The sequence below is a fragment of the Patiria miniata genome, unplaced genomic scaffold (assembly GCF_015706575.1).
Source record: "Patiria miniata isolate m_02_andy unplaced genomic scaffold, ASM1570657v1 HiC_scaffold_22, whole genome shotgun sequence".
Lineage (NCBI taxonomy): Eukaryota > Metazoa > Echinodermata > Asteroidea > Valvatida > Asterinidae > Patiria > Patiria miniata.
This window is the reverse complement of record NW_024037061.1, coordinates 16,533,083-16,548,545: the sequence shown is the minus strand read 5'-3', so window position 1 is coordinate 16,548,545 and position 15,463 is coordinate 16,533,083. Positions and strand designations below refer to the sequence as shown.

The 15,463-nt window shown below is 39.7% G+C and overlaps 1 protein-coding gene across 1 annotated transcript; it reads left to right on the top strand.

The window, feature by feature from the left end:
• Positions 1 to 201: 201 nt before the first annotated feature.
• Positions 202 to 14,389, top strand: LOC119730630 (TNF receptor-associated factor 5-like). The gene is made up of 8 exons (XM_038203617.1): positions 202 to 734; positions 5,358 to 5,406; positions 7,787 to 7,891; positions 9,319 to 9,558; positions 10,208 to 10,285; positions 10,760 to 10,888; positions 11,874 to 12,078; positions 13,239 to 14,389. Exons 1-8 carry the CDS (start codon positions 475 to 477, stop codon positions 13,565 to 13,567), a joined length of 1,395 nt encoding a protein of 464 aa, XP_038059545.1. The 5' UTR covers positions 202 to 474; the 3' UTR covers positions 13,568 to 14,389.
• Positions 14,390 to 15,463: the final 1,074 nt, after the last annotated feature.

Here is a 15,463-nt window from a genome sequence, read left to right as displayed (position 1 = left end):
AGTGCCATGCAAATTTTACAAGGGACTGCGATCACACATATACCTAATAGCAAATTAAATGGCGTTTCTGGAGCTCCGTAAATCGAGCGGAGCTTTCTACGCATTCAAACCGCTGTTGCGTGAACGAGCGATCGTGCCGCTGCAGCCTGTTGCGAACCGCTCGCAGCGCTGATCGACAGATCTATGTTAAATTTCACAACAGTGCAGTTGCTATATGGACCGTATTGGAATATCGATTCTGAGAGCGAGAGAGCAGTTTTCATATCGATTGAAAGCTTGGAACGAGGATCTTTCTTTCGGTTGAGGCCACAAACTGTGCCCCGACACAAAGGCGGTAGGCGACTAGCGAATCCGCCCCAACATCTTGACGATTAATTGCGGCATCGTCATCATCATTCACTAGCCTCGGAAAATTACTCATCTTTGGCCGGGAAATTCCGCTGCGAAACTTTCCTCTCAACATCTACCTCCACCATGCCGGAACCCACGACAGACACAGATTCCCTCGGGGAGGTAATCCCCCCGAGGAAGGGGTCCGGCGCCTCTCAGAAGTCGAGCAACAGCAGCGAAGGATCCGACAAGAATCTTAAGATGGGAGACACCGAGGTTGTCTTCCTTGAGCCGCTCAACTCCAAGTACGAGTGCGTGTTCTGCAACCAGGTGCTGCGGTACCCGGTACAATTCGAGGAGTGCGGTCACCGGTGTTGCACCTCTTGCTTGCCCAGTCTTTTACGGTAGGAGGATTTCACTTTATTCCCTGGCCTGAAATATTTTTATTGGAACTCATAATTCGTGCAATTATTCATTTGTCTTGGACACTTGAGATCTCATTTTAACCGGCAAGCGTTTGGGGGGGGGGGCTAGGTTTGGATCATAAGGGGGAGGTGTAAGCTAACAAGAGGGGAGGGGGTTAGGCAGGCATTTGCTTTTTGTTATTTTTTTCTGCACGATTATGATATTTTTTGCGGCCCGAAGAGGGGGTTTAAAACCCCCTCACCCCTCCCTCCTGTAGATCCACCACTGGTCTATAGAAGCATTACTTTGTTTTGTAAAACAAAATAATGTAGTTTATAAGGAAAACTAATGATCTTCAAGAAATGTCCCTTAGTATAGCCATTAGAGATTGTACCAATTCTGTTCATGGCTATATGCTATGGGAGAAGGCCTATACATGTATTGATTTTGTATACCGCCTTAGACGTGAGGACAATAGAGAGGGAATAAAGACATATATAGGACCAACCACTTTCCCGATGCACTTTGTTAGTTTTCAATAATAACACCACTCAAAATCCAAAGAAGAATGTTCAAAACCTAACATAATTATTTCAGGTCCATCTCGGGGGATATTATACTTTTTGCGAAAATAGTAAAATTAACCATACACAACCATTTTGATCAGGAAACTTGATTTCATCATGAGCTTTCTTCATTTCCAAAAATCAGTCAATTGGCTGATCGCTGGAAAACACCTTAAAAATACATTTCTTGATTTCTTCTAAATGACAGCAAGCCAGCCAGAATATTTTCACGGGTTGTTTAGTACCAGTATGATCTTTAATCTATAATAAATACGTCTTTGGACAATAATTCGGTAGGTTACTTTTGGGATAAATGCAAATGATCATATGTGCATTTAAAGATCAGGGTAACAGTAAGGTCGACATGCCCTAATTTTGCTAAATGCACTTCAAAAATCCGTCAGATTAATCAAAAATCTGCCAAATTCCCCAGAATCACTCGAAATACACTATAAACACTTAAAATCACATGCAAATGTTGTAGTATTGCCTTAATTAAGGTTCAAATTACATTATAAACAATCTGTAGTCACATAAAGATGTTATGAAGTTGCGTAAATTTCAGGCAAAATCCGGTTCCCAGTGAACCTCAGCAGCTAGACCAGGCAACCTGTCTCATTTAAAGCAAGGGTTTGCTTGAAATAGAGTGAAGTTTTTTTTAAACAAATGTACAATTTTTTTTCAAATTTGCTATGTTTTTCTGTTAAATAACCATTTTTGGAGAATTCTGCCAGAAATTGGCAAATTTAGCCAAAATTCGGCTAAAACGGTCACCCTGTTAAAGATGTACTGTTCGTTCAATGGCTATTCCTAGCAATACGAAAGATTTTCACTTTTGAATGAACCGTCGAATGAACAAAAAATCGGCCTACCTTTAGCTATGAAATAAATATTTTACAAATTTCGAGTTAGCTGCGGCCCGACAGAAATTCAGTTCATGGTAACCGATGTCATAATCGATAATAATACACCAGCATAACAAAAACACTTGTAGGTGCCCCCTCTTGACAAATATGTGCACCCCAGGGGCCCTCTCAGAATTTTAACCCTGTTACTCCACTGTACAGGGTGATGAGTCAAAAAGAAAGTGATCCAGATTAAAGATTGTTTTTCTTAAAAAAAAAACAATTAAATTTGACACACAAATGAAGCATGTCTTAAAGGAGCATGTTCGTCCACTCATATGAAAAAAGAATTACTGAAATTGATCCATGCCATCAGAAGTTAAGCATGTTTTACTAAAAGAACCCATTTTTATAGCGGTCCATGCATGGAATGTCATTGGAAGCTATTGGGCTGAGTAAGAATTACACATTACACACAAGCATTCAAATACAAATGAGATTATTGAAATCAAGACTTAAACATTATTTTTACTGTCCGCAGATTTTGTGTTTTGAATATGAGGAACAAGTCAAATCTTGTTTTTCGTTTGAAATATTGATAGTGATTTTTGTAGTTTTCTTTGCAATTCTCGTTCATTCATCGAGGTGAGAAAACGTCCATGTTTCATGGTACACTCAATGGGTATTCATCAGTTCGTAGAACGGTAAATGATCAGTGGTGGACAACCGAGTTTGCGATCTTTTTATTGAAATAGACATAGCTTGGGAATAGAATAGGCAAATTGCGTGAAATGTTCACAGTTAAAAGTCAATAAGATGGATTTTGTTTCTATATGTTTTTATGAAATGGAGCAAGCCAACCATGTTTAAAATATTTTTCAAATTCGGTCACTTCTTTTGGACTCACCCTGTAAAAGGACCAGGAACCATTCTTCTGGCACGGCAGATGATCTGATTGTTAAACACGGACAGTAGGGCTGCATCTTCAACAATTCAAAATAATGGATTATTCATGCATAATTCGTTTCCGGTTCATTCAATACATTTTTTTACCATGCATCATTACCTGCGTCAGTGACTGTCGTGCGTAAATATTGTTTTGCCAACTTGATATCTATACTCATTTGTTTTGAACCTTTTTGTGCCAAGTGCCTATATCTAGGACTAACCCAAACAATAGTTTTGGAGCCCAATTCATGATATTAACTTTGTCAGTCAACAAAACTGCACAGCAACTTAACTGTATATAGCAATTAAATACTTCACTCTAAAAACGTTGGGCAAAATGGGTTGATATGTAGACCAACGTTGGTCAACATATCAACAGGTTAGGCCTAAACTCTTGGGCAAATTCTTGAGGTAATTTCAACCCAATGTTGGGTAAAATTACATTGCTTAACAGTGTTTTACCCATTATTTTTTTACAGTGTAATTTACTAAACACGTTCTTGGAATCAGTTTGTAAACTTGTTTAAATACTAAGCATGTTTAGAGTTAAGGATGGATAGTGTTTAGCAATTGAACATTAATGTTTAGGAATTGAACACATAGTGTTTAGCTTCTAAATATGTTTACAAAGTGATAGCAAGATTGTGTTTATATAATTGCACAACACAGTTTTTAGAGTGCTGTTTTGGAAGATGCATGCACCTTTCGAATGCGGGTTTTCGAAATTGTGCATCGTATAAACGTTCATCTTTTCCTAAGTTATAACTGAACAAGTTTTCCATATATTCACACAGTGGAACTTGAAATACCGTGAGAGAAAGACCTACCGATTTCATAAACGCTTTATAACTTAAAGACTGGAATAATGAAGCCTGCATAAATTTGGAAACAAAAAAAAATGACGAGATAAAGTCCAGCCAACAGCCTTAAGTGAATTTTCGTAAAACGCTGTTACAGATGAACACATTATCCGAAAACATCGATATCCACTACCACATCAGAAAAAATGAAAACAGCGTGTTATGTTCCGTAGAAACTGACTACATGGAATTTTAAAACATTCTTTTGTTCAGTCATAATCAAGAGAGGCAACCCAGCCTCCGTTCCATAAGCGGTTAATTTCCCGGAAGGTTTTCTGGTGATCGCCCGCGCACCATGCCAGGCTGATCATAATTATCAAGAGCAAGTCCATAACGATTATGATACCAGTGAAACGATTGTGTCCGTATAATAGGCTTCGCCGGGTGAAGGCTTGTAATTTGGTTGTCATGGGAACTGCCATGTTTGCGCGTTCAAGGCCTCGTTTTCTCAAGGAAATTGTGGAATCATCGCATTTTTCCCCGCTGGTATATATGCTGATTCATATTAGACCTTAACTCAACTGAGGAGTAATCCACCAATTACTTCAAGCAAACATTTTTGTTTGTTTGACTATACGTGTTGAAAGTGTTGCTGGTTTGGTTTCGCGAAGACGATTGTTACAATCTGTATATGTCATTGTGCGGGAACAGAGGAGATTAACAAAATCGTACTATCGAATGTGATTATATATTTTAAACAATTGTTTCAAAAACGATTTTGTCCCATCGAACCCCCTCAACGAACAAAGAATATAAAGGATATTAATTGAAACCACACTTATAAGAAACATCATGGCCGTCGCCATGATTTGTTTTCAGGGGGATGGGCAAAGCCATCCCCCCCCCAAAAAAAACCAAATTCATGTACTTTCTCTAGCATGATTATTCTCATTATTTTTTCGAGGGTGGGCGGGGGACATTTACTGCACCCTACCCCCATTGCAGACGCCCATTTTATAAAATGTGTATTAAATTTATAGCAAAGAATGTGACTTCACACCTCTTTTTTTTCTTCTTCTTCTTCCTTTTTTGTCTTGTTCCCTCCCCCCCCTTTTTTTTTTTGCTTTTTCCGGTGGGGGGGGGGGCGCCCCCTTGCCCCATCCCGACGACGCCCATAATAAGAAACCTCATCATCACGCAAAACAAATCTTTGTTTTCTATGAAATTTTAATGCATGCAAATTTATTGCACATTTTACAAATGCTAATATGACGTATACATTCATTGTGAAATTCCTGTTGGCACTTTTGCACACTCTTTTGCGTCTTAACCAGAATACAATTTTATTATTGTTTCAACAATACAAGTCCACTTGTCCAATATCATCCGTCATTATAATCGTAATACCATGAACTGCGTGTATACTGGGTGGTAAATTTCTAAATATGTTGCTTCTTTTTCAGTGTTGCCCCTCGATGCCCCTTAGATCAAGCGCCAGTTTCCAGAGATAGTGTAAGTGAAATTGTTTTTTAAAACCTGTTACAGTAAAATCTCGATAAGTGAAAACCTGTTAACTCAAAAAAACCTTCTTACTCGAAGTACAAACATATTCCCGTCAATTGTCGTTGAATAGAAAACCATTGGATAACTCAAAACATCTGCTTAGCTCAAAATTTGAGCCGATTCCCCTGTGGTTTGACTTATCGAGATTCCGCTGTATTTTGAAGTGCTGGACGTCATTCAAGTGGTGCAAATCGGCACTTATCATGTATTCAGAACCCACAACATAGCTCCCTGTTCTTATTTCGAGATTCAAGTGGAAATTTTTTTTCTTCAACTTTGGAATGAAATATTGAACGAAAAACTCAGCCCACGTTTATAACATAATAAATTTCGAATTACTTGCGGTCTGACCATTCAGGCGGATGATTTTTGTGCGTTAGATGCACAAAAGCAACTCAAAATGGGAAAAAAAGCACTTCTCTCTTATAATAAAACATACCAAGTGAAAATTAATTTGCTGAAGAGCACGGAATGACATCTTTAAAGGTACGACATAATATGGAGCCTTTTGTGATCTCAAGTAGGGTGCGTATAACAGCTAACAAATTGAAGTTTTAGGTTAGTATAGGTTTTCCCGGCTATTTTAACACTTGTATCACTCGAATTCCCTATATCGATACTTTAATTTCGTCCCCGATCATCGCAAAGCTCACTTCTCAATTTGAATTTCAGAAAGCTACCACTAGATTTCATTTAAGGTTCAGTATAATTCAAATTGTTAGCATTCCGATTCGTCCAAAATCTTTGAAATTCGTCTCGTGAAGCAATCGGCGTTGAATTGACAAAGCAAATTCGTTTTTTGTCATTCGTTTTCATGTTGTTGTCATTACATTTCGTCCCGACTTAAATCGTATACGATTAGAAAATGCGCCCAATATTTAGACTTATTTGAAGAATTATGCGTATTAAAACAATGATAATTCGACATATATTTCCTTATATGTATAAATAAAAGTAGTTAGCTGTAAGGTATGAATTTTTATTTCTGTGTTTCACAATTAACATTAGAGTCTGGAATTGACATTTCACAATATGCACTTATGACATGGACACTAAGCATTACCTGTAAGTTCAGAGACCTTCTTATGTTGTTCTTTGATAGATATACCTTATTTCTGTTGTTTTATTCATATACATATATCAAAGAGCAACATTACGAAGGTGTTTGATCTTAATGCTTAATTTTCATATGCTAAGCAAAAAGCATAATTATTGGGAAAGTTCAATTTCATATTTTAATGTTAATTGTCAAAGAAAACTCAAAACCTACAGCTATACTTTCATTTATACGGAAATATTTGTTAAAAATTAAAATGTATTTAATGCGCAAACAAGTCCAAAGATTGGGCACATTTTCAATGGTAACGTTTTAAGTCACCAGAGACGAAATGTGACGACAAGAACATTAAAACGAATGACAAAAAACGAATTTGCTTTTTCAATTCAACGCCGATTGCTTCACGATACGAATTTCAAAGATTTTGGACGAATCGGAGTGCTAACAATTTTAATTATACTGAACCTTAAATGAAATCTAGTGGTGGCTTTTTGAAATTCAAATTGAGAATTGAGCTTGGCGATGTTCGGGGACGAAATTAAAGTATCGATATAGGGAATTCGTGTGAGACAAGTGTTAAAATAGCCGGGAAAACCTATATAATGCAAGGCCGGATACAGAACACAAGGGGGGGGGCATGGCCCCGTTGGCGCCCCCCTCCCCTAGATCCCCCGTTGTGTTTTATAGCTCCATGGTATAATGTGCAATTGGAGACAACAGAAAATAAGGTGTTTTTGTGGGGGGGGGGGTTGTTTTTTGGTCTCACAACTGGTTTCCGCTGCTAACGCACGTTAAAAAAAATTGTGCCAATGTGCCACTCTTTTTTGAAACCACCTTCCATGTCAGTTGTCTTCTAATCGACACCATTTCAGGCGCAATAATTCCACATGGTATCGGCCAATCTTCATTTTGAGCAAGGCTTCTGTCATCAAATTAGTATACTTTTCCTGGTAATTACAAAATGTCTCTACGCGTGAAGCAGGCAATACTGCTCATCAGCAAAATGTTCTGTTGAGCAGTGTAAGTTTACATCGTATGTCATTTAATGTGCAAGTAACCTGTTGCACCTTATAGGAAAATCGTTTCTGATGTGATCCGTGAATTTCTGTGTCAGAATTAGCTCCATCAATAAAATATTTGGCCCCAATTTTGTTGTACCGTGTTATTAAACGACACAGAGAAGAATATGCAAGCATGCATTTGCTATAATTAATACGGCTTGTCGTGATACTCATTACACACCGACTCAGATATTGTCATGTTTTTATTTAGGTGTACGTGGATACAGCTTTTGGGCGGGAAATCAACGAGTTGGAAGTGAAGTGCCCCAACCATGGCAGAGGGTGCGGATGGAATGGCGTCCTCAACGATAACAAGGTAATGCGGGGGGAAAAGAAATCGAAAATACATGAAACCTTACGTATTTTGTTTATCATTTTGTTGATTTCCTCATTTGAAAACATCCAGAGTGTTTCAAACTAGCTCATCGGATTCGATTTTTTTTATCGGGCCATTGATCCTTGCAATTGCCAACAACCACCAATCCTCCCAGACTACTTTACCGGGGTCAAGGAATGACTCGCCCGTATAGATCTGTGTTAAAGTATCCCTCACTATACTTCTAACCGTCATTAATGTTGCCGATGACCTCAGTCCCAAAGATATTGTCGTCACCAAGTAAAATTTCCCAAATTAAGTTTCCCACTTTCCTCCTTTGATCAGAAATTTTCTTAGAATTTAAAAAAAGCTTCTGAGTATTTTGCTTGTAATACACTTAAATGGTTTTTCTTTCAGTTCGAAAACGCACAATCGAAGGCTTCGTGTTGGGGAAAATGTAGTCAGAGTAATTTTCTTTATAGACAATTTTCTTTATATGAAATCACCAAAAACATTTTAATTTTTTTTTTTTAATAATTGGCTAAGTTTAATTTCTTTGATTCCCCCACCCCCATACACTTTTCGTTTTATCAATCGCGAACACTACAACAATTTATTTTGTTAAATAGCAAACATTAAACCGGGGTAAAAATTGTGGTTATTCTTTTCTTGTAAAAAAAAAAATCTTTGTTGGTATAAACTTGAGGAACCCGTTTTAAAGTTAGCATCAGTGTTAAAAAGTAACAAAAAATGCCCATGCACGATGATTCAGCAAACTGATTGGATGGCCTGTTTTTGAATTGAATATATTTCTTAGGAAATGCAGCTTTAAATTACACATGCGGCACTGCCTGAGTTTTCTCAGCAGCTTAAAATGTGGCCAGCTGGTCTCTGATTAATATTGAATTAATCTGAAATATATTTCCACAGTAGGTTTTGTCAAATGTACTAGACACTTCATGTGTCCTAAAACAACAGTTTTTCGCTGGGATTATGTTAAAATTACTCTAAACATTAGTGTCATCAATTAACACCACATTGTGTTGTCCGGAATTTTTTTTTTTACAGTTGAAAGCCACTTTATGTTGTCCAAGAAGGACATCGGAATTGGTGCCAAACTTGACACCAAGGATTGGTGTTAATCTTACACTTTTGTCCAACCTTGACACCAGGGAAGAATACAGTTATAACGACAAGTTATAGTGCATAACAAATTAACACCAATTCTGATGTGTAGTTTCACCACATTTTGGTGATGAATTATATAAGCACAAACTGTTGTTGAAAGTTACCACCAGGTGATGTGTTGTCCACCATACATGTACTGAAAAAAAAATTAATTTCAACACCATCACACAAGTAGTATTTGTAAACGAGGCCTGATGAGTTGGCCTGACAACTTTTCACGATAAATTCCGCCTTTTCAGACCCATTTCCAGCAATGCATGTACAACGAGGTGGACTGCCCCAACTCCTGCGGCGCCCACTTCGAGAAGCGGTTCCTGGAGGCCCACGTGAACGAAGACTGCACCAAGCGGATGATCATGTGCGAGTTCTGCGACAAGAAGATCTTCTACAAGGACGAGATTGCCCACATGAACGCCTGCAAGAAGTTCCCCGTGCCCTGCCCCAACGGCTGCAAGCTGACCGACATTCCTCGGGAAAAGGTATAGAGAAACAGTGGACAGGAGGTGACGGTCATTACCTAGCAGATCTAGGGGTTAGGGGTTGCAACAACCCCCACCCACCCCCACCCCCACCCCACAAGTCAAATACAAGTCATCATAAGTTACCACATGTCATCGCGAGTCAACCATCACAAGGCATCACAAGTCCATCTCAAGACATCCATTCAGAAGCCAATCGACACTTTATTCTTGAGCTCTAATAGGAATTCATCTTTGAATTAAGTGACACGTACGGGAAGTCATCATCGTTCATCTCCTATAATACTTGTAATCTGGACTTGTTATCTGACTTGTGATTGACTTGCAATTGACTTGCGATTGACTTTAGATTGACTTGTGATTGTGACTGACTTGAGATCGACTTGTGATTGACTTGTGATTGACCTGCGATTGACTTGTGATTGACTTGTGTTTGACCAATTCCAAGCGCAAGCCCGGTAAACTTTCCATGAAACACGGAAAATAAACAAAAACGAATAATGCTCAACCTATGTCATCAATGATATTACATTGTCAAAACAACGAGGAGCCAATTTGCAAGACGAAGACCCCAAAACTTGATGGAAAAATAATCACGAACCAAGCAAACGGAAACTCAAGGACAATTTCTTTTTTAATCTTTCCCCAGGTCAAGGATCACGTTGATGCAGACTGCCCTAAGGCCAAGATACAGTGTCCTTTCAAGGACATGGGATGTGACTTCAAGGTAATCCACCAAGTTCAAATGTTTATTTTGCTAAAGAAAAACCTCCACCGACATTCACTGTTCTTAACGCTGCAGTAAGCACATTTTCAGACACCGATTGGAGGCAAGAAAGATGCATCAGACAAAAGATGGATTGTGATATAACCTACAAAAGGCAGTTTTCAAACTCCGGCTACGTCTGCGGTTGGGCTTAATTTTTGACGTCAGAATCATTTTAGATTAGAAGCCTGTCATGTCCAAACCAAATGTAAGTGTTCAATTTTTTTTGCCTCCATATTTATTGGTCTGATGTCCCTTATGCAGATCGATGGTCTCATATTTAGCTGGAGTTCCCTGTGTCAGGGACGTGCAGGCCTCCAACGTTCACCTTCAAAAGTGCAGACGTTTATTATTTATGCATGGCAACATCGTAACAGGTAGTTGTCCTCGATGACACACATATGACACCTGTCACTTATCATTTTTTTTATTCAGTGTGAACGACAGAAGATGCAGAAACACGTGCAGGACGAACCCGTCGAACACATGACGTATGTGGGAGAGACGATGGTCAAACAAGCCACCCTGCTTGGGAAACACCAAGCTATGCTCCTCGATCATAAGGTACAGCATGGGCTCGAATCTTGCATTGAAAAGCTTCATTGGTGCAAAGCAAAATCCAACATAAATACAGGCATTTTTGTAAATAAAGGTAATGAACACCATTTTCAAATTAGGTTTTGCCCTTCACCGACGTTTAAACACTGCTTATACTCAGTGTGTTACCTCCCGAGTGAAAGATGGGAAAAATCACTCGGGTGGGACTCGAACCCACAACCTCCTGCTTTCTAGTGCAGACTTACCACTCGACCACCGAGCTAACGGGATCGGTTGGCTGGTTCGAATCTGATGTACATAGCAAATTCCATCTTAGAACACCATTTTGCAAAAACTGTATTTTTTTTCGCACCGATTCAGGGAACTACAATACAGTTCATTTGAAGCAGGTTTCAGAAAATTAAATGATGCCTGATGACGTCACACTATATAGTGGTCCTTGAACAGTTCTTTGCGAGAGCTACATCCCGCCCGGCCAAAATGGTTGGGACACGTGACAACAAGCATAGCCTGCCCCGGTCCCCCACTCCCCCTCTGCCCCGTCAATGTTGTCAGCCTGGACCACAGACCGCGCGCACCGCGCAATGAGAGACAACATTGACCGGGGGCCGGGGAGGGTGGCCCAGCGAGATCTGGCCGGGATTGTAGCTATCCTCGGCCGTTCAAGTCTTGCAAGGGAGTTGAACCCACTACCTCCTTCCTAGCGCAGACCTCCACCGAATATACTCTCTAAAATGTCAAAGAGTGAAGAAAAGAACACCCTATAGAGATGTCCCCATTATATGGCTCTTAAAAAGAGTGGAAGTTTCTCTCTTTTAGTTTTAGAGGCAAGAAAGACGCCTCTAATGATGTTTTTCACATCTTCATAAGAAAGTAGTTGCCAGTGGTCAGCCGACTGATAAGATTTCAACCAGCAGCGAATAATAAACCAAGTTCAGCCTAAAGTCAGTTTTGCATCTTAAATATTTTGCCTGTTGTTTTTTTTCAACAGGATTCGTTGGGCTCCTGCGTGCAGAAGGTCCACGACCTGGAGATGCTGTACGGCTCCCAGCTGGTCTGGAAGATCGACCGCTACGCCGAGCGGGTACAGGAAGCAAAGACCAACAAGAAAGTCACCATCTTCAGTCCGCCATTCCTGACCAGTCGTCATGGTTACAAGCTGGCTATCTCGGCATGCTTGAACGGGGACGGCAAAGGTATAGGCATGAATAATTGAAAGACTGTGTGTATGCAAATTATAATTATGGGCGATAATAGCAGGAGGTGAATTATGCTAAGTGTTGCGCGCGTACCGTTTTAAACACAAAAGAACTCTACGCGTGTCGGCCATTATCTTCGGTTAGGGAGGAATATTAATGATTGAACGCATGGTTGCCTCGCAGTTAAAGGTACCACCAGGGTTCGATCTGTTGCTTTTTATTTAAGCAACAAAACTGCTGAAAATCTTAATGCATGTATAAACTTACCTGAAATTGTAGCTTGGTGGATATACTGTACATTTTGAGAAAACGGGGGAAAAACATAATGCTGTGGGTCACGTTATAGGAATCTGTTGCTAGCTAACGCGGCACATTTAAAAAAGAGTGCCCGCGGGTATACTTTTTTAAACCAGCTTCAATGAATTGTTTTGTTTTATTCCGAACAATTAAAGGCGTAATATTTTCACAAGGCGCGTATTATCTTCAATTTGAGCAAGGATTTTTGTTCACGAATTCGGGTAGGTCCATTTCCGGGTAGTTTACCAATGTTCATGTGCGTTGAACAATGAGAGTAGAAGAACTGAATGGGTGACGGTACGACGACCGAAGTTGTTTTGTTTGTTCGACCAGGGAAAATAGCAAAAAAAGGAATCAAAATAATAATTAGAATATTACCGAAATAAACAATTTTATTTTGCTGGAGAGGGGCTCGTAGGGGACATGCATGGTTGCTCCACGTCATTAACTGTCAGTTTATTACTGTCAGACGATTTGTCAACCTTTGTTGAGCACTGTATTACAACAATAGACCAGAATTCGCGAGGTGGTCGTTATTGTTTGCGTGTGAGAATCCACATGTGCTATACGTTTTTGACATTTGTTTGCAAATTAAGGCATAATTTCATGAGGCTGATAATGTCAGGCAGCTGATATACGCAGCCGGAAAAAAATGCTTAGCGTGTAAAAATTGGTATGTTGTAAGAAAAAGTAAGCTGAGTACCAGTAAACAATACATGATATTTTAGATGGCAAACTGTTTGAGCTATAAGCAAATGTTTTTGCACTAATCACGAAGGCCCAGATCCGTAAAACAGTCTCCGCAGCCTAAAAAGATTAAAAGTGTTTCTGAATGAAATCTCAATGTTTCTCCTCGACAGCCAAAGGCCACTTCATGTCGGTCTTCGCCTGCATCTGCAAGGGCGAATACGACGCCCTCCTGCCTTACCCCTTCTCTCACCGCATCACCTTCACCTTGATCGACCAGTGCCAGGACCCCTCGGCGCGCCGGAACATCGCCTACACCATCAAGCCCAACCCGTGCAAGGAGAACAAGCCGTTCCTGGGCCGGCCCGTGGGCGACCGCAACGCCAGCTTCGGCACGCAGAAGTTCGTGCCGCTCAACACGCTCAAGACGCTGGACTACATCAGGGACGATACCATGTTCATCAAGGTCCACGTGGATTACAACGACATGATTCTGTTGTGAATCTTGGAGGTCCAATTAAGGCAAATTCTTTTTTTTTTAGTCCCCGAGTAATAAAACCCTGAGAGAGGTACCCAGACGCCAATTCAATTTGTTTCATACAAAGTCATCGGTCTTTTGAGATTTGGCGGACACCGTACTGTAAATGCACAAGATTTTACCAAAAAGGATAGCGTCCTGATCCTATGTAACGTTTTCAGTGTATTTTCAAACAAAATTTGAAAATTCGGATTACTTTTCTCACTCCCAAATTCGTGTTTCTCCAATGTATTTCCATTGAACGTCTGTATCTCTGACGTCATTATCTAATTATAATACACTGTACTTCTTAAAGAGTGACTTCGCTCTAATTATTATCTACTTTTTTCTAAGGGGTGATTTTTGCCTCAATATAGTTTCAAGAAGATGTTGACCCTATTAATTACACTGCAAAAAATTAACTCCGTGTGATTTTTATTGCAACGTATACGGTACCGGTAGCTGTCGAGTTGCAGTGTGGACACTGCTAGTGTTAATTTTACACTCTGTTTTTTTTGTCTAGGAAGGTAGAAGAGATGGTGTCAGTTGCATAATTCAGGGTCCAATTTTCAGGGGGCTCGGGGATCGTTCCACGGACCCAGGGGTTTCAAACCACAAAAACTCCATGTTCAAGAGAGGGAGCCCTCTTGCGGGGGCCGTGCCTCGTTCCCCTTGCCCTTTCGGTTAAATATCCTGTGCACAACAAATGTGTATATAACAGTTTTAAAAATCGCTTCTTTAATAAAATGAACCATTTCAAAATATTACATTTTGCTTTTAGGGAATAATATTGGGGATTAATGTTTAAGAAACTGCCTCGGCATGTAAATAGTTTTTCGGGATGTAAATTTTTGTTATATAAAAAAATAGAAAGATGCAGATATGTACATTATAGATTATAGTATATATTTTCACGGTATTCCAATCACGAATCAATAACAGTGAGGAGGCATTAGTGGTGTGATGGAGTGCTTGTGAAAACGGGGGAAGATGCCCTGCTTATATAGCCAAGGAAATCTGGTGGAATTTGCCCTCGTTCGATCAACTTAAAATTTGACTAGTGAAGTGTGAAATTTGGACTAACTCTTTGAAATACTAGAGTCTGAAAGTAAAAGGTCGCGTGGCGAGCTTCCGGACCCCCGCGCGCGACCCGCCTAGGCATTTCCACTGGGTTGCACCGTATATATCTTAATACCGTTTGACCGTTTTACAAAATGTAAAACGACAAAACGGTCAATGGTTCGTTTACTGTTTTTGTTTTTGAGGAAATCTAAAACGGTAAAACGAAATAACGGTTTGTACCGGGATTGCCAATGCGCCACAAAATTAGTTCATAAATGTTCATCTGTGTTATACACCGAGTTACACTAGTCCACATGCATTTTAGAGGGGGTGAGTTTCGTAAGAAATCAATGTTGCAAAAATAAATGCAAATTTTAGATTTTTTGCACGTCAATTTTTTTTCTGTTGGAGGGGTCCGGAAGCGCGCAACCATGCATGGGGGCCAGCTCTATTGCGCATGCCTTAGGGCAGTGAGAGGTCACGTGTGAGGATTAAAGTCCATAATAATTATACAAGGTGAAGAGACTATATAGATTTCGTAGGAGTATAATTTCATGAGACACCGAAATCACCTGGTCAAGTTGTAAACAGTCATTTTGATAGAGGTGTTGCAACTGACGATATATATCAGAGAGCTAACATAATTATTTGTTCCTTTGTGATAGACATGAGTGGATCAAGGAATCAAAAGATATCTCTTATAATTTCTTATAAATCACTTTAATAAATAAAACACAAATAGTATTTTTCACTCAAGCTTCGGGGGCTAAATAGGCGGGCGCGGGCATCCGGGAATTTTTACTTTGGCATATCTAGCTC